Source organism: Gorilla gorilla, chromosome 18, assembly GCF_029281585.2.
Source record: "Gorilla gorilla gorilla isolate KB3781 chromosome 18, NHGRI_mGorGor1-v2.1_pri, whole genome shotgun sequence".
Classification (NCBI taxonomy): Eukaryota; Metazoa; Chordata; class Mammalia; order Primates; family Hominidae; genus Gorilla; species Gorilla gorilla.
The window spans coordinates 29,512,081-29,530,951 of NC_073242.2; the positions used below are offsets into that span (position 1 = coordinate 29,512,081).

The 18,871-nt window shown below is 46.2% G+C and overlaps 1 protein-coding gene across 3 annotated transcripts in view; it reads left to right on the plus strand.

Moving 5' to 3' along the window:
• The window catches only part of PDXDC1 (pyridoxal dependent decarboxylase domain containing 1), a 52,584-nt gene that overhangs the window by 27,497 nt on the left and 6,216 nt on the right, over positions 1–18,871 (plus strand). For all 3 annotated transcript variants that reach the window (XM_031003103.3, XM_055365646.2, XM_055365647.2), the window contains exons 9-16: positions 3,501–3,585; positions 4,486–4,534; positions 4,687–4,788; positions 6,218–6,343; positions 10,103–10,153; positions 14,041–14,104; positions 16,268–16,356; positions 17,341–17,446. In XM_031003103.3, coding sequence (XP_030858963.1) covers positions 3,501–3,585; positions 4,486–4,534; positions 4,687–4,788; positions 6,218–6,343; positions 10,103–10,153; positions 14,041–14,104; positions 16,268–16,356; positions 17,341–17,446 — 672 coding nt within the window. The remainder of the gene's footprint in view (positions 1–3,500; positions 3,586–4,485; positions 4,535–4,686; positions 4,789–6,217; positions 6,344–10,102; positions 10,154–14,040; positions 14,105–16,267; positions 16,357–17,340; positions 17,447–18,871) is intronic.

Consider the following 18,871-nt stretch of genomic DNA (forward strand, 5'->3'; position numbering starts at 1 on the left):
ATCAGTTGCCCTCAGGTGTTCGAGACCAGCCTGGGCAACATGGCGAAACCCCTAGGAAATCTCTACAAAAAATACTAAACATTAGCCAGGTGTGGTGGTGTGTACCCGTAGTCCCAGCTACTCCAGAGGCTTTGGTGGGAGGTTGGCTTGAACCCAGGAGAGAGAGGTTGCAGTGAGCCAAGATTGTGCTACCATACCCCAGCCTGGGTGACAGAGCGAGATCCTTTCTTAGAAAAAAAAAAAAAAAAAAAAAAAATTCTTTAAAATATAATGTCAGGCCAGGCACAGTGACTCAAGCCTGTAATCCCAGCACTTTGGGAGGCCGAGGCAGGCAGATTACGAGGTCAGGAGATCAAGACATCCTGGCTAACATGGTGAAACCCTGTTTCCACTAAAAATACAAAAAAATAGCTGGGTGTGGTGGTGGGCACCTGTAGTCCCAGCTACTTGGGAGGCTGAGGCAGGAGAATGGCGTGAACTCGGGAGGCAGAGGTTGCAGTGAGGTGAGATCGCACCACTGCACTCCAGCCTTGGTGACAGAGTGAGACTCTGTCTCTGTAAAAAATAAATAAGTAAATAAATAAAATTTGCCTGGCGTGGTGGTGGGCACCTGTAGTCCCAGCTACTTGGGAGGCTGAGGCAGGAGAATGGCTTGAACCCGGGAGGCGGAGCTTGCAATGAGCCGAGATTGTGCCACTGCACTTCAGCCTGGGCGACAGAGTGAGACCCTATCTCAAAAAAAAAAAAAAAAGGCAAAAAACTACAGTGACAGAAGCAGATCAGGATTTTCCAGGGCCAGTGAGGAGTCAGGGAAAGGGTAATTATATTGGGGTTGATGGGATTTGGGGGTTGATGGAAGTATTCTGAATCTTGATTGTGTTGATGGTTACATGCTCTATATATTTGTCAAGACTCATTGGACCGTATACTTACATGAGTGAGTTTTGTTGCATGTAAATCATACTACAATAGGCCGAGCATGGCAGCTCATGCCTGTAGTCCCAGCTCTTTGGGAGGCTGAGGCAGGCAGATCACAAGGTCAGGAGTTCAAGACCAGCCTGACCAATGTGGTAAAACCCCATCTCTACTAAAAATGCCAAAATTAGCCAGGTGTGGTGGTGTGCACCTGTAGTCCCAGCTACTTGGGAGGCTGAGGCAGGAGAATCGCTTGAACCTGGGAGGTGGAGGTTGCAGTGAGCCAAGATCGCACCACCGCACTGTAGCCTGGGCGACAGAAAGGGACTCTGTCTCAAAAAAAAAAAAAAAATTATACTACAATAAAACTGCCTATTTAGGCCGGGTGCGGTGGCTCATGCCTGTAATTCCAGCACTTTGAGAGGCCAAGGTGGGAAGATCACCTGAGGTCAGGAGTTCAAGACCAGCCTGGCCAAAATGGCGAAACCCTGTCTCTACTAAAAATATAAAAATTAGCTGGTTGTGGTGGCAGGCACCTGTAATCCCAGCTACTTAGGAGGCCGAGGCAGGAGAATAGCTTGAACCCAGGAGGCTGAGATTGCAGTGAGCCGAGATTGCGCTGCTGCACTCCGGCCTGGGCAACAGGGTGAGACTCTGTCTCAAAAAAAAAAAAAAAAAGACAAAACAGAAAAACCACATAAATACTCACTTTATTGCCAACAGGAAAACCATCACTTCCTGCCTTATTGTTTAAAAACACAAATTCACCCATATTCAATCACATGATAAACTGGAGGGGCTGCAGTTTGCATGTGACTGAGTGACTTGCCAGTGTGATTATGTTGCAGATGTCAGCAGACACATGTCAAGGGTTAGTCACCAGACGTTGCCAAGAAATACGAAAAGAGAATCTGCATGCGGTCCAGGCACTAACACAGCAGTACGCTTTTATTTTGCTGGAAGAGCCTGTGGCACAGCCCATGCATTGACATTTGCTCTTGTTTCAGCTAAACTAAATGTGTCTGTTAAGATTTTTTTTTTTTTTAATTTGAGGTAGATTTAGGTATGAGGGGAAAAAGTTTTCAGCCCTTTTCCTGGCATAGACCTTACAAAAGAACTACTTTCTTTAGCTGTGTTTGTTGAGGCCGTTGGTGAGGGTTTGAAATCTTTTTAGTTGGCTTGCTGCTAACTGGAAATTTAGGACGGTTGGGGGAATGCCTGATTCAACGTTTTAACTAAGCTCTCTCTGAAAAGGGATCTCCCCAGCAAAATCTGTAGTGCAATCAATTACCAAGGGAGCGGCTGAAAGTGCTTAATATGCTTAAGCTGGCTTCAGAATGCATGTTCTGTATTACAAGGAACCTGGGTGGAAACAAAACAAATTCATCTATATGTTTTGTTTGTTTGTTTTTTGAGCTGGAGTCTCGCTTTGTTGCCCAGGCTGGAGTGCAATGGCACGATCTCGGCTCACTACAAGCTCTGCCTCCCGGGTTCACGCCATTCTCCCGCCTCAGCCCCGGGAGTACCTGGGACTATAGGCGCCCACCACTACACCCGGCTAATTTTGTTTTTGTATTTTTAGTAGAGACGGGATTTCACCGTGTTAGCCAGGATGGTCTCGATCTCCTGACCTGGTGATCCACCCGCCTGGGCCTCCCAGAGTGCTGGGATTACAGATGTGAGCCACTGTGCCCAGCCCACCTATATGATTTTTATAAAGGGCATATCTAAATCAAAATAATCCAGGAAGTGACAATAAAATAAAAAGGTGGAAAAGTTTATCTTGGACAAATGCTGACAAAATGAAAGTACCATAGCCATATTAGTGTGGGATAAAATAGACTTCATATTGATGAAAGATGTAATCTCCTAAAAGAAATAACAGTTATACCTGCTGGGCACGGTGGCTCATGCTTATAATCCCAGCACTTTGGAAGGCCGAGGCAGGTGGATCACGAGGTCAGGAGTTCGAGACCAGCCTGGCCAATGTAGTGAAACCCCGTCTCTACTAAAAATACAAAAAAATTAGCCGGGCGTGGTGGCCGGCGCCTGTAATCCCACCTACTTGGGAGGCTGAGGCAAGGAGAATTGCTTGAACCTGGGAGGTGGAGGTTGCAGAGTTGAGATCATGCCACTGCACTCTAGCCTGGGCGACAGTGTGAGACTCCGTCTCAAAAAAAAAAAAAACAGTTATGAATGCTTGTGAACATAACTTTAAAATACATAAAGGAAAGCTAAAGGAAAAGTCTGATGTAGCACAAGTATATATTGACAAACCACAATCTTGGTGGGAGATTTGAATATATTTCTCATGAGTCAGCAGATCAAGTAGATAGAAAATAAGTATATAAAAGAATTCAATGACACAATTAGATACATGTAATAGAGATTACATACTCTTCAAAGCTTGTAATAAGTCAGCTCACAAACACTGATTTTAAGTCCTTCCACAAAGAAAATCTCAATAAAATAGGGATATAATAAGTCACTTCCCTCCTAGGGCGATAATGTGTATAAAAGTGTTTAAGGTATAAAGCCTTAGAAAACATTTGTTCCTTTTAATGCCCTGATGTGTTTTATCCTAGGAACGGCAGCAGTAGGACACACAGACAAGATTGGGAGATTGAAAGAACTCTGTGAGCAGTATGGCATATGGCTTCATGTGGAGGGGTAAGCCGGCGGTGAGGCTGGTGGCTCCATTCGGGCCTGCACAGAGTCCTTATGAGGACTGGACATCCAGGCTCTCACTTTGGTGACATTTATCATGAAGGGCTCTTTGGGTCACAGATCACAAAATAACCCAAATTGGCTTAAGCCCAAAGAGATCTTACTGGCTCACATAACTACAAAGAGCAGTGTTATGACTGCCTCAGGCACGACATCAACCAGGATCCAGTGTGTTACTCCCACCTCTGCTCCCCCAGTCACAGGCACTGGGCTTGGTTTCCTCTATCTGTGGACAGATCTTCCTGTTACAGTGCAAAGTAGCTGCAGAAACTCCAGCCTTCTTTCCAGCTTGGTGGTCAGCTGGAAGTCCTAACAGAAGTCTCGTATTGAACCAGCCACTGTGGCCAGGGAGAAGTAATCCTCTGATAGTTCAGGTTCTTTGCTCTCCTCTGGAGCAGATAGTGGTGTCTCCTCCCCACAAAGCTCATGTTCTGCTGGAAGAAATGGAGATGGCGCCCTGGAAGGCTATTGTAGGGCCATTAAGAGAAGCAGGGGGAACGGACGTGGGCAGCCAGAGTAGCCCATATCCACCACATCATACAGGGAGGTTTCTTTTTGATCCCTAAGTAAAGAATGATAACTGGAAAATAAGATCCATGAAATAATACTCCCATTATATTAAATGAGTGGGGATAGTTCCTGAGACACATTTTTATTAAAGTGCATTTTCAGGATTTTCCTTCATATGTATAAAGCACATCTTCTGTTGCTGTTATGAAAGCTAATAACATTAAAAATATACTTAAGTGTCAACTTGCAACAGCACAGCCTTTATTTTTTTAAGTACATGGTGAGTAAGCAACATTAAATAATTAGTTGTTGGACTGGTGTTTTTTCTTCCAGTGTGAATCTGGCAACATTGGCTCTGGGTTATGTCTCCTCATCAGTGCTGGTATGTTGTTGATTTACTGAATATTGGTGTTTTTAAGAATGAATTTAAAATCACTCAATCCCTCATGGCTCTTCACAGTTTTTATGAATGGAGGAGGGTGTTAGGTTTGTGTATTCTGATAATCTAACAAAGAGTTGTTCTTGTTTTGGTAGGCTGCAGCCAAATGTGATAGCATGACGATGACTCCTGGCCCGTGGCTGGGTTTGCCAGCTGTTCCTGCGGTGACACTGTATAAACACGATGACCCTGCCTTGGTAAGTTTCCACTCACTGGGGAGGGAGTGGGTGTGGCTAATACACATTATTGGCTTTGGGGGCAAAATCCAGAAAAATACAGGAAAAAGTGAAAAATACCCATAATTTCACTTCTATTTCATTTTTTTAAAGAGAAACTTGTAAGGTGAGACTTTTTTTAATGACATTTTATGATTGTATGATATTCTGTCACAATTTAATTATTCTCCATTTATGAACTTACAGGATGTTTTCAGAGTTTTGTTACTGAAATAATGAAGCAGTGAACGTCTTTCTGTGTTTCTAATTATTTCCTTAGAATAGGTTCCCAGATGTGGAATGACTGAGTGGGGGAGTTTTAAGCCTCCTGATCCACATTGCCCAATAGGTTGTAACTTTTTTTTTTTTTTTTTTTTTTTGATATGGAGTCTCGCTCTGTCACCCAGGCTGGAGTGCAGTGGTGAGATGATCTTGGCTCACTGCAACCTCCACCTCCTGGGTTCAAGTGATTCTCTTGCCTCAGCCTCCCAAGTAGCTGGGATTACAGGCATGCGCCACCACGCCCGGCTTATTTTGTATTTTTAGTAGAGGCAGTGTTTCACCACGTTGGTCATGTTGAACTCGCGATCTCAGGTGATCTGCCTGCCTCGGCCTCCCAAAGTGCTGGGATTACAGGCATGAGCCATCGCACCTGGCCACATTTTTTTTTTTTTTTAATCGTAGTTGTGGGCCAGGCGTGGTGGCTCATGCCTGTAATCCCAGCACTTTGGAAGGTTGAGGCAGGCAGATCGCTTGAGCCTAGGAGTTTGAGACCAGCCTGGGCAACATGGTGAAACCTCATCTCTATAAAAAAACAACAACAACAAAGAATTAGCTGGGCATGGTGGTGTGAGCCTGCAGTCCCAGCTACTCATGAGGCTAATGTGGGAGGGCTGATTGAGCCCTGGAGATCAAGGCTGCAGTGAGCTATGATCACACCACTGCACTGCAGCCTGGGCGACAGAATGAAAACGAAACCTGTCACAAAAAATAATAATAATAATGTGGTACTTGATAATATAGGTCAGCGTGCAAAATAAGGTTTAAGTGATTTCTGCTAAAACACTGCTGTCTTGCTCAGCTAATAATGGCCAGGTGTTTGAGGATGCTCAGAGCTACCTTCGAAGTGGGGAGTCTCCTAGGTTCTGGGATGTGACCCATCTGGGTTTTCCACTGGCTTTTCCTGGCTTTGCCACTCCTGAGCTGTGAACCCTTGGACAAACCGAGGTCTCTGAGTGAAGTTACCTAGAATACTTAGCTCACAGAGTTGTTGGAAGATCACATGGATAATGCAAGCCTAGTGACTAGTATGGCATCTAGCCCACACTGAGTGGGTAGCAAATGGTAGCTGGTTAGTTCTATTGTGAGATTGCAATGGCTTTGATTAATAAACCTCTTTTGGCTTTTTTAGACTTTAGTTGCTGGTCTTACATCAAATAAGCCCACAGACAAACTCCGTGCCCTGCCTCTGTGGTTATCTTTACAATACTTGGGACTTGATGGGTTTGTGGAGAGGATCAAGCATGCCTGTCAACTGGTGAGTAGAAGCCTGACATTTAAATGAAAGACTCCTTGGCCACAGCAGAGACAGAAAAACATCTCATTTCTGTACCTTCCATCCAGAGTGGTGTTGTCTGGATTGACTGTCTCGTGAGCCAGAGACTAATCGCCCTGCATGTAAATATTTCTTGTTCAAAGTTCTGGGAGAAAGTGCTGGGTTGTCTGTCCCAGCATTTGTGTGCAGATGAAATCAGATGAAAAGGAACACCACTGTCAGCATGGGATCAGAAAAGAAGTCACAGATGACTTCCAAGGAGTGGAGAAGGGTGCAAAAGGTGGAGGGGTGGGGAGCGAGTGTTCCCGTTGATTGACTGACTATGGTGAGGGAATAGGAAGGTTACAGGGTGGTTATGGAGGGCATGGATATTTTAAAAACCAGCTGGCTTGGGTTTCCAAATTGCAGGGCTCTTGGGGACATTTCTAATTCTCTCTCCATTTTAGGTGTGTTCTAATTGTGAAAAATATATAATTATGCTATATTTCAGTGTTTTAGAGTATTCAGGCTTCTATAACAAAATACCTTAGAGTGGGTAATTTGTAAACAACAGACATTTATTGCTTACAGTTCTGGACGTGAGAAGTCTCAGATCAAGGTGCCAGGAGATTCCATGTCTGGTGAGGTCCCGTTCCTCATAGATAGTGCCTTGCATGTGGCCTCACATGGCAGAAGGGGTGAGCAGAGTCCCTTGAGCCTCTTTCAGAAGGTCACTAATCCTGTTTGTGAGGGTTCCATCCTCATGCCCTAATCACCTCCCAAAGGCCTCAACTCATTTGGGATTAGGTTTCCACATAGGAATTTTGTGGGGACATAAATATTCAGATCATAGCATTTAGAAAGCAAAAAAACAGGCTGGGCACGGTGGCTCACGCCTGTAATTCCAGCACTTTGGGAGGCTGAAGCAGGTGGAACACAAGGTCATGAGATCAAGACCATCCTGGCTAACACGGTGAAACCCCGTCTCTACCAAAAAGACAAAAAATTAGCTGGGCGTGGTGGCGGGCGCCTGTAGTCCCAGCTGCTCAGGAGGCTGAGGCCGGAGAATGGTGTGAACCCAGGAGGCAGAGCTTGCAGTGAGCCGAGATCGCGCCACTGCACTCCAGCCTGGGTGACAGAGCGAGGCTCCATCTCAAAAAAAAAAAAAAAAAAAAAAAAAAAAAAAGCCAAAAAACAGGGTCATGTTTACTCAGGGTTAGAGCTGAGCCCTCCCTGAGCTCAGAAGTGCGTCACCTCCATTTTCTTACCTGTGAAATATAAATTATATGACAAGGATTGCCAGGATGGCTCGAGGAACGAATACAGGTAGAGCTCTTGCAGTAGTGTCTGTTCATATAGTAAGTTATGCACGTGGGTTGAAATCTTTGTTTTAAATATATTCTTGGGGAGTTAGCACTTCCTCAAGTATCATTTCTATATTTAAGAAACATAGGTGGCCGGGTGCAGTGGCTCACGCCTGTAATCCCAGCACTTTGGGAGGCCGAGGTGGGCAGATCATGAGGTCAGGAGATCAAGACCATCCTGGCTAACACGGTGAAACCCTGTCTCTAATAAAAATACAAAAATTAGCCAGGCATGGTGGCGGGTGCCTGTAGTCCCAGCTACTTGGGAGGCTGAGGCAGGAGAATGGCGTGAACCCAGAAGGCGGAGCTTGCAGTGAGCCGAGATTGTGCCACTGCACTCCAGCCAGAGCGAAACTCAGTCTTTTAAAAAAAGAAAGAAAAATAGGCCGGGCGTGGTGGCTCATGCCTGTAATCCCAGCACTTTGGGAGGCCGAGGCGGGCGGATCACCTGCGGTCAGGAGTTTGAGACCGGCCTGGCCAACATGGTGAGACTCCGTCTCTACTAAATATACAAAAATTAGCCAGGTATGGTGGCAGGCGCCTGTAGTCCCAGCTACTCAGGAGGCTGAGGCAGGGAGAATTGCTTGAACTTGGGAGGCGGAGGTTGCAGTAAGCCAAGATCGTGCCACTGCACTCCAGCCTGGGTGACACCATCTAAAAACACACACACACTCACACACACACACACACACACACACACACACACACACGAAAAGTATTTGCGTAGTGCTCTAGCAGTAGTCCCTTCGTTCATCATATGTTAGGATAGTTCAACAGTTTTAAGTATTCTCTGGGCTGCGTGCAGTGGCTCATGCCTGTAATCCCAGCACTTTCGGAGGCCAAGGCAGGTGGATCACTTAAACCCCAGAGTTCAACACCAGCCTGGGCAATGTGGTGAAACCCTGTCTCTACAAAAAATACAAAAATTAGCCAGGTGTAGTGGCACACACCTGTGATCCCAGCTACTCAGGAGGCTGAGGTGGGAAGATCACTTGAGCCCAGGAGGTCAAGGTTGCCGTGAGCCCAAATAGCGCTACTGCACTACTCCACTCCAGCCTGGGCGACAGAGTAGGACCCTGTCTCAAAAAAAAAAAAAAAAAAAAGATTGATGCTCATTATGTTTACAAAAGCACTGCATTTTTTGAAAAGTGTCTTACTGTGCTATTAGCTCACTTCTTGAGATGCGGTTCTTAGGAAAGAGAAGCCTTAGTAACTTAGAGACGGCTTGGGCACTCGGGAGATTTTTTTCAATTTCCCGTGGCTATGGAGTGCGGGAGAATGATGCCATTATCTACCAGACCCTTGAGGTCAGCACAGCTCTGGCATCTTCCTGCAGGCAGAACCATATACTCCTGAGGATTTGAATGCTGTCCTGCTTGCTGACTCACAGGCTAATAAATGCATGTGTTAAATGCATGGACATTTAGCAGACATGGTGATCTGTATATAGCCATGCCTTATAGTCCACAGTGGAGCATACATTTCCTGAGAGCGTAAATCAGCATTCGCCTCCTCATCCTCCTCTTCCTTCTCTTCTCCCTCTTTTCTTTCTCGTCTTCAGTAGTTATTGAGCATTCACCTCAGTGTCAAGCACCATGAAGTACTTTCATGCATCATCTCATTTGATCCCTGCAGCTTCACTAGAATGTCAGTTCCACTGATGACAGTGTATTCAGAATTAATTTTCTTTAAGAAAACAAAAAGGAATTTCTTGAGGGGCTTTCTACTGTCCAGTACTCAGTGAATATCTGTTGAATTAACATACTCCAATCCCATGAGTTAGATATGATTAGTGATGAGGGACCTGGGATTGAGACATTAGTCTAATGACACTACATTCTAGACCCTGTTTCTAAGCACTTCCTGTATTGCATATCAACTCATTTAATCCTCACAGCAATGTGAGATACATACTATCCTCCCCATTTTATAATTGAGGGAACTGAAGCATAGACAGGTTACATAGCTGGTGACTGGCAGATGAAGTGACTTATCCGTGGTCCTGCAGGTGATGAGTGGCAGCACTGTGCTCTTATCACCAGCTCTTGAGCGTGCTGCATCCTCTCATTTGTCATTGGTTTCCCCTAGTGTTCAGTACTATGCCTTGCACGTGTTTATACTCAGTAGCTTTTGAATGACAGACTTACATTGCAAATACAACAGATTTCCATGTCTTATTAGAAACTGCTTTTCTTGAATTATTACATGTAACTTGAAAGATTGGTGAATATTTACAGATGTTGAAATACAAAAACAGGTGGCTGAACTTAGAAACCACCAAGTGGCAGGTGACTTTGCCTGACATCCGTGTTCACAGACCTCCACAGCCCCTGGTGAAAACCACTTCTTCATGTCCCATGTCCGTCTAATTACATGTGTTATTTTTTGTCATTTGCAGAGTCAACAGTTGCAGGAAAGTTTGAAGAAAGTGAATTACATCAAAATCTTGGTATAGTATATAATTTCATCTGTTTTCAAAATATAACTTTTTTTGAACCTCAGCAACTTAGAATGATTTTAGAACTTTAGAATGATTTTCTCCACATTTCAGTGGAATTGTGGCAGCTCCAGTAAAAAAACAAAACAAAAAAATGAAACAAAAAACAAAAACAAAAAAAACCTGCCTGTATTTATACAGTGAGTCTGAAGCGAAGAAATTTGAACCATACAATGTTTAATTCCTATGGTGCTTTTCATGTACTTCATTTATTGTGTTAAAGTTCAGAATTGCACAAAGATAAACACCATTGACTTCAGCTGCCCAAGGCCTTGGGCACACTCCTCTTCCCAAAATGAAAACTCACTTTGTGCCTCAGAATGCTTTGGGCTTCTCTTTCTGCAACCTTCTGCCATCAGTTTTCATTTGCATGAAGTGGGAGAAAGAGAAAAGCAAATGGCCCTGCTCTTGTCTTCTGATATCTTCCTGAAGTGAATCCAACAGATTGTTCCCTAGGCATAACTAGACAAGGAAATAAGGACTTAGGAGAGAATGAGGATCAGTTCAGGTTTGAAAGTTTTTGTGTTTTGCTTCATGGTATTTTAGAACTTCAGGAAATATATGTCAAATTCTGATTTAAATAGGTTCATTGAGTGTTTCTTTGACAATTCTGCAAGGTATGCTTAAGTTTAAAACTAACATTTGAGTGTATTTGGGGTTCAAGTCAGTAGGTTTATTTTTCTTTTAGAACATGGTTTGGTTTAAATACAAAAAGTAGCCGCGCATGGTGGCACACGCCTGTAGTCCCAGCTACTGGGGAGGCTGAAGTGAAAGAATTGCTTGAACCCGGGAGGCGGAGGTTGCAGTGAGCCGAGATTGCGCCTCTGCACTCCAGCCTGGGTGACAGAGACCCTGTCTCAAGGAAGAAAAAAAAATACATGGTTTGGTTGAAGGGGGTGTGGCTACTCTGCCTTCTGAGTGGGTGTCTGGAGCCAGTTGACCCGAGTTCTAGCTCAGTGGGGGTTCTATCCTTGGATGAGGAAGTGGACCACTGGAGAAGCAGAAGGGATGAATCTAAGTTCAGAGGTCTGGGCTCTGCTCTGAGCAGTGCCACAGGGTGGCCCTGTGACATTGAGTCATTTTCTTTCCAAGCCTGACTGTCAAATGAAAGTATGCTGGTTGGTCTCCTCTGATTGCAAACAGAGAAGCAAATTATGGCCTAGATTGAGCAGGCTGTTAAGAATCCAGGCGGTGCTGGGCCCATCTGCTTTCCTGCCCCTGCCATGTTGAGCGCACTTGGATTTTCCTCAGTCATTGCTGCTCCCTTATTCTCAAATTGGGGGACCCAGTGGTGCTAGTTAATCACCAGTTGTTTTGGAGCATCTCTGTAGGCCACACTGGCCCAGGCAGAAAGCCTGCTCTGTCCCTTCTTCCAATGGCTGTTTTTTCAGTAGAGGATACAATAATTGGCTAATACCATGAGGCATTATGGCCTGTGAGTCCTGATCATCACCATCACCACCATCCCAGCTGCTGCTTGTGAAATTCACGTGTGGTACTAAGTACCTTACATGAATTATTTCATTTAACCCTCCCAACAGTCTCCTTTGTACGTGCTGTTCTCTCTGCCTGGAAACACTGTTTCCCACCCCCCACCCCCAATTCTTCTGTTTATTTTTTTTGAGACAGAGTCTCACTATGTAGCCCAGACTGGAGTGCAGTGGTGCGATCTTGGCTCACTCTAACCTCCGCCTCCTGGGTCCCTGTTCAAGCAGTTCTCCTGCCTCAGCCTCCCAAGTAGCTGGGGTTACAGGCACATGCCACCATGTCCAGCTAATTTCTGTATTTTTAGTAGAGATGGGGTTTCACCATGTTGGCCAGGCTGGTCTTGAACTCTTGACCTCGTGATCCGCCCGCCTCAGCCTCCCAAAGTGCTGGGATTACAGGCATGAGCCAAAGCGCCCAGCCTCCCCAGTCCCAATTCTTCTCATGACTGGTTTCTTATCTTTCAGATCTTAATTCAAATCTCACCTCTTCAGAAAGGCCTTTCCTGGCCACCCTAAGATCATCTCCCACCGTCAGACATCACTCCATCCCCCTGGGTCGTCTTCATCACTCTTACTACTATCTGAAATCAAATCTGTTTGTTTTTTCCTATAGAAGGTTTGTAAAGGCCTTATACAGACTCACCACTGTGCCTCACCTGGGCATTAACACCCAAGACCCTAGCCCTGAAAGCCCAGTGCCAGGCCCCAGACATGCTCCCATCCCCTGCCACTCAGCTTACAGTCATCTTTCTGTTTCCTCTTCTTTGTGGATTCACCTTTTTTTTTGGGTGTGAGCCCAGCCATGGTTTAACCTTTTTTTGGTTCTTGGTTATATTTAATCCAGTATTTCAGATATTCAGAATTGACAACTTCAGTGTTCACTCAGTCTATCACGTTACTAGAACCAGAAGTGTCTCTAACCCTGTATACTATTTCTTACACACATTGACATTTGAGACCACTGAGTTCAAAGAAAGAAAAGATGATCATAATATTCATAGCAGTCTTGGCACTCACCTCATTCTGCCATCTCCTAGCTGAGGATGGGAGAATGGGCGGATTATTTTGTTGCCTTTTTGTTCCTCCTTGCTTTTTGGGCGTGCTCCCCTATTTAAATATTAAGCACCGCCCCCTGCCGCCCGCCGCCGTACCTTTAAAAGTATCACGTTTTATTTGTCTCTGTGAAAGTTAAAGATGATAGATGTGAAGGCACTTAGCACAGGACTGGCCCCCTAAATAATTGGCAGATTTGAATTCACATCCTGCTTGGTATGAATACTGTCCACACGGTCCTTTGAAAAGTTAGTAGAAAGATCTTGGGCCACTGCTTCTTGTCTTTCCAAGTTAGCATTTCCTGTTGCGGCCCTATCAGTGAGTCATCACACTCAGAGCCTTGGAACATAAGTTTTATTACTAGAGCTATAGTACTGGGATTATTGGATGCTTAGAGATCTTCCCCCCCAGGGCCACCCACATGCCCCTACAGTACCACAGAGCCTGCCAAGGACATGGATGCTTACGGTACCCTGACCCCATGGCTTGACCAAGTCAGGGTATACTGTTTGATGCAAAACAGGAACTCGCTGCTGGATTATCATAATACATAACGCAGTGGATGTTTTCAACTGTTAGGAAACCCACTAATGAAGTTAGTCGTCTTCGGCCTGTCTTTAATAATAATTAAATATATTAGAAAATACACAGATCCAGTTCTCAGCTGTGCTTGTCTACATCACCAGCAGGACTTGCATCTTGTTCCGAAAGTTTTGCAAAGGGGAGGAAAGTACTTGTTGCCCCCTCTTTTTTTCTATGAGTATGAAAAATTCTAGTTGGCCAGGCACGGTGTCTCACGTCTGTAATCCCAACACTTGGAAAGCCAAAGTAGGAGGATTAATTGAGGCCAAGAGTTCAAGGCCAGCCTGGACAACATAGCAAGACGCCATCTCTAAAAAAAACGTTTAAGTTTCAATAAATCCTGCATAATTTCTGGGATTCTTGAAAGCATGGGCTCTCTCCGCACTGAGTCTAGTTTCACTGCTTCTTACTGGTTTTAATCTTTAATATTAGACCTATGTTTATCCCTTATTAAAATTTCCCCCTGCTTTAATTTCAATGTACCAGTGTCAAACATCTTATAATTCACAGTGTACTCTCAAGGCTGGCTCATAGTTATTTTTTAAAATTTTACTAAACATTTGATTTTTCTCTAGCAACTGAAATTAACCTCTGAACTTTTTAGTGTGTTTGTTTACAAATAGAGCATCTCTAAGCGAGTTTTTGAACTCAGCATTTCATTTTGAAGGCGTCTGGAGTTTAATGTTACTTGGTGATATGAGACTTCCATTCTTCCAGGTGGAAGATGAGCTCAGCTCCCCAGTGGTGGTGTTCAGATTTTTCCAGGAATTACCAGGCTCAGGTCGGTGAATTTTAAAAGAGGGTTATTTTCATATCTGTGTTAAAGGCTTTGAATTTGATACCATTTCAAGTTAAATAGTTCAAAATATTTTTATTGCTGACAATCTTCAGTCAGCATTTCAGAAAAATGTAATAATTTTCATGAAAACTACAGTCGGAAACGCCTTAGCAATTTGCTGATAGTTTGCGGTGATTAAACCAGGGGTTCCCAAATGCCAGTCCCTGGACCAGTGCTGGAATGGCTAAGAAAGAGTTGCTTGAACATAAAGATTTGTGGGTCTTACTTCCCACGTATTTTGAGTCAATAGGTTGTGCCCAGGCATCTGTATCTTTAAAGAATGACCCAAGTGCCGCCAGTCTAGTCCAGGGCACCACTCTTTTTTTACCTGGATGGCCATTGTCCCCTCTCAACTGACCTCTGACTTTCATACATTCTACACAGCCCATTCCAGACCATTCTCCACCTGGCAGAGTGAGGGTTATAAGTGGAAGTCACATGGTGTTGAAACTGGAAAGGTTCCCTTGTCCCCCTCGCAGGGCATGTGATGGGGGTGTGGCTCGCTTCTTCAGTGCCCCGCTGCTGCTCAGACCTCTAGGAGAGCATACAGATGGGCAGGCTGTGGGGCTCCGACCCCATGGCAGCATCTAGGGGTGAATGTTTTACAGCTCCTAAGGCTCCAGTGGGCATGTGTTACAGTGTGCTCTTTTAATTTAGCCGTCTGTAGGCAGCTTGTTTTAGCTCACTTAGACCCCCTTCCTTATCACAAGGACAGAGGGATTAATGTATCCCAGGTTCTTGTCCTTGGTGTACCGGAAGAATGGGATCACATGTGGGCTTGGAGAATGAGTGCAAGGTTTTATTGAATGAAAGTAGCTCTCCGCTGATGGGGGAGCCAGAAGGGAGACAGATTTCCCTTGGAGTTGGGCCGCTCAGCGGCCCTGGCCAAACTCCGCCTCGTCCCCATGGTTGATGGCCTGCTGGCTTGCCAGTGCCTGTCGGGGTGCTCTTCTGCCGGCCTGCTCTCCATGACCAGCCGCTTGTGTCTTTTTCCACCAATGTGTTCCTCTTGCCATCCAGCCACTTCTGTCTGCCCACTAGGGTCTCAGGTTTTTATAGGCCCAGGATGCTGGTGTGGTGGGCCAGCGTGGTCTTGGGAAATGCAACATTTGGGGGAAGGCAGGAGTGCTTGTCCTCACCTAGGTCCGTGGGGGTAGGGACCCGCCTTTCTCTCCCCAGCACTTCCCTTCCCCGCTTCTGTGTCATTTAAAGGGACCACGCTCTTCCTTTCCCAGCACTCCCGTATCAGTGTCACTTCCCTGCCCAGAGCCCCTGGGTATCTTACCATTTCGGTCGAACAAAGGCCAGGCTCTCCCATGCCCCATGAGGCCTGCGCACTCTGCCCCGAATTCGCCTCTGCCTTCCCCTCTTCCACTCTCCCTCTTGTTCATTGTGCCTCAGTCAGACCGGTCTTCTCCGCGCTCCAGAACACTCTGCCCTTTCCTACCGCAAGGGCTTAACACTCAGTGTTCCCTCTGTCTTACACACATTTCTCTCTTCTGGTGCCAGCTCCTCCTCACCATTTCGGTCTCCACTAAGTATCCACATCCTCAGCCTTCCCTGCCTATCCTGCCTGAGGGGACTCCATCATTTTCTATCAGAGCCCCCAGCTTCACTTGTGACACTAACAACCACATGGAGTGATTTTCTTTCTTTATGGTCTGTTTCCTCAACTAAAATGTAAGCTCCAAGATGACAGAAACCTTACCTGCCTTCTGTCCCAAGTGTCGGGCTCTGTGCCTGGCACGGGTTGGCACCCACTGTGAGGCCTAGTTGGATGATCGTGGCACTCACAGACCTCGCACGGTGCTTGGTAAACTAGTTAGTAACTTAAAACAATTGCTGTTTCCCCTTGAAATCCCTTGAAAGCAAACCTTTTCAAAAATGAAATTAATAATTCTGTCTTATGTGAATGTATTCAAGTGTTACATAGATCACGAGGAAAAAGAAATGTAGCCCTTCTGTCAGATAATACCTGAGAATTCAGTAATATGAGTCAGTGCCCTGGGGCTAATATTGGGATGGGAATGATGTGGGGTTTGGAGGGTGTTTTTTTTGGTCAGCTGTGTTTCTGGGAGTGACTCCCTTTCTGTGTTTTGGTGTCAGATCCGGTGTTTAAAGCTGTCCCAGTGCCCAACATGACACCTTCAGCAGTCGGCTGGGAGAGGCACTCGTGTGACGCGCTGAATCGCTGGGTGAGAATGGCAGTCGCCCGCCTTTCCTTTCAGGTCCCCGTCCATCACCATCCGACCTGCTGGTGAGGGTGACGCGTGCTCATGTATGGGAACTGAGGCCCACAGGAGGAGCCGCCCTGCCAGTGCTGGGCCTGCTCTGGAGTTCTGTTCCCCATTGCGTTACCACCTCACGAGCTGGGTCACCTCTGGCAAGTCCTTCTGGCATTGCTCCCTCACTTTCCTTGCTGCTGTATAAGGCTGTGAGACAACAGGCAAAAGGTGGGCTGCAGGGCAGCTGCGGTGGGTTCTGGTGAGCCTGGGCAGCACAGCCGGGAGCCCCAGGCAGAGTCTGCCGAGCATCTGCAGCTGGCAGTGTGGAGCCAGGCCTGCACTTTGATAGCGTTTTGGGCACTGAATAGCAGCTCTAGGATTTGAGTCTGAAGGGTCTTGTGAACAGTGTGGGATGGCGGCAGCAGCAGTTCTAGCCAATGCTGGACACGCCCAGCCTAGCAGGGTTGGCGGGTAAGTCCTGGTACATCCGTGCTGGGGCTCAGCACAGCTGTGAGAGACCACAGAGCTGAGTGTCTCAAGCAGAAAGGAACTGGTCATAAACGAAATGAATCAATGCAGGTTACTAAGCAGTGTCAAGTAGCATGTTTTATGACAACAACTACAACTCCCTGCCCGCCACTAGGAGAAAAGACGCTGGGGGCAGACCACATGTCAGCAGTGGGTGTTGCTTAGTAATGTATTGTGGGTCATTGTTATTTTCTTCTTTTTGTTTACTTGTATTTCCTAAATTTTTCTACAATGAACTTGTATTAATAAGAAAAACCCATAAAATTTACTGTTTTTAAAAAGCTGCTCTAAGTAATCAGACAGTCAAAAGAGCAGGAACCAGCTCTCCAGGAGGCTCTTTGGTCTGGGGCCGAGGGGATGAGGGTGGGTCCTGAAGATGTCTGAGTCCCTTGTTACAGGAGGGTGTTCATTGTGTCCTCCTCACAGCTGGGAGAACAGCTGAAGCAGCTGGTGCCTGCAAGCGGCCTCACAGTCATGGATCTGGAAGCTGAGGGCACGTGTTTGCGGTTCAGCCCTTTGATGACCGCAGCAGGTAACCAGGCTTGGTGGACATCCCTTGCTTTTGTTCTGGGGCTGCTGGGTAGATTAGCTTGCCCTTATGATACTCCATTCTCCTAGAGTTATTAGCAGCTCTTTTTGGAGGGGCATTTTCTTTTCTTTTGGGCTAAATTTAGATAGATTAGCATTCCCATGTAACTTACCAGAATCAGAATGAGAATTCAGAAGTCACCTGAATTGGCCGGGCATGGTGGCTCACACCTGTAATCCCAGCACCTTGGGAGGCCAAGGCAGGCAGATCATCTGAGGTCAGGAGTTCGCGACCAGCCTGGCCAACATAGTGAAATCCCGCCCCTACTAAAAATACAAAAAATTAGCCGGGCATGGTGGTACACACCTGCAGTCCCAGCTACTTGGGAGGCTGAGGCAGGAGAATCACTTGAACCCGGGAGGCCGAGGTTGCAGTGAGCTGAGATTACACCACTGCACTCCAGCCTAGGGGACAGAGGAGACTCCATCTCAAAAAAAAAAAAAAAAAAAGTCATCACCTGAATTCCTTTTTTGTTGTTGTTGAGACAGGGTCTTGCTCTGTCACCCAGGCTGGAGTGCAGTGGTGCGATCATGGCTCACTGCAGCCTTGACCTCCTGGGCTCAAGTGATCTTCCCACCTCAGCCCCCGAGGAGTTGGGACCACAGGCATGAGCCACCACACTGGACTAATTTTTGCATTTTTTGTAGAAATGGGGTTTTGCCACGTTGGCCAGGCTGGAATTCCTATATTTTGATGTCTTGTGACTCTTGGTTTTCCACTACAAGGGTTCTCACTCCCCACTGCACATTAGAGTCATCCGGGAGCTTTACACACAACCAGTGGCCGCCAACCCCCAGAGATTCTAGAATGGAGCCTGGGGATCTGTGTTTTGATTTTTTTTTTAGAAACAGGGTCTCATTTGTCACCCAGGCTGGAATGCAGTGTCTTCACCATAGCTCATTGCAACCTCGACCTCCTGGGCTCAAGCAATCCCCTGCCTCAGCCTCCCAAGGAGCTGGGACTACAGGCAAGCACCACCACATCTTTTTTTTTTTTTTTTTTTTTTCATAGAGACGTGGTCTCACTCTGTCACCCAGGCTGCTCTTGAACTCCTGGCCTTAAGTGATCCTCCTGGCTCAGATTCCCAAAGCACTGGCCACTATAAGGATTGCCTGGCCACAGCTCTAGAGACTTAGTCTCTAAAACTGCAAAAGTAAGCCAGTGAGCCCTGAGGCCCGGCGCTGTCACCATCTCCCTGTCCTTCCTGTGTGGGGACAGCAGCCCACCACAGTACTTCCCTTTCTCTCAGTCATAGGAATGTACAGAATCTGTGGTTGCCTTTTTGTGCTGAACCTATGGTGTGATGTCTCCAGCCTGCCTGAAGTAGGCTTGCTGTGGGAAGAGTGATTTCTAACACTGGAGTATGTC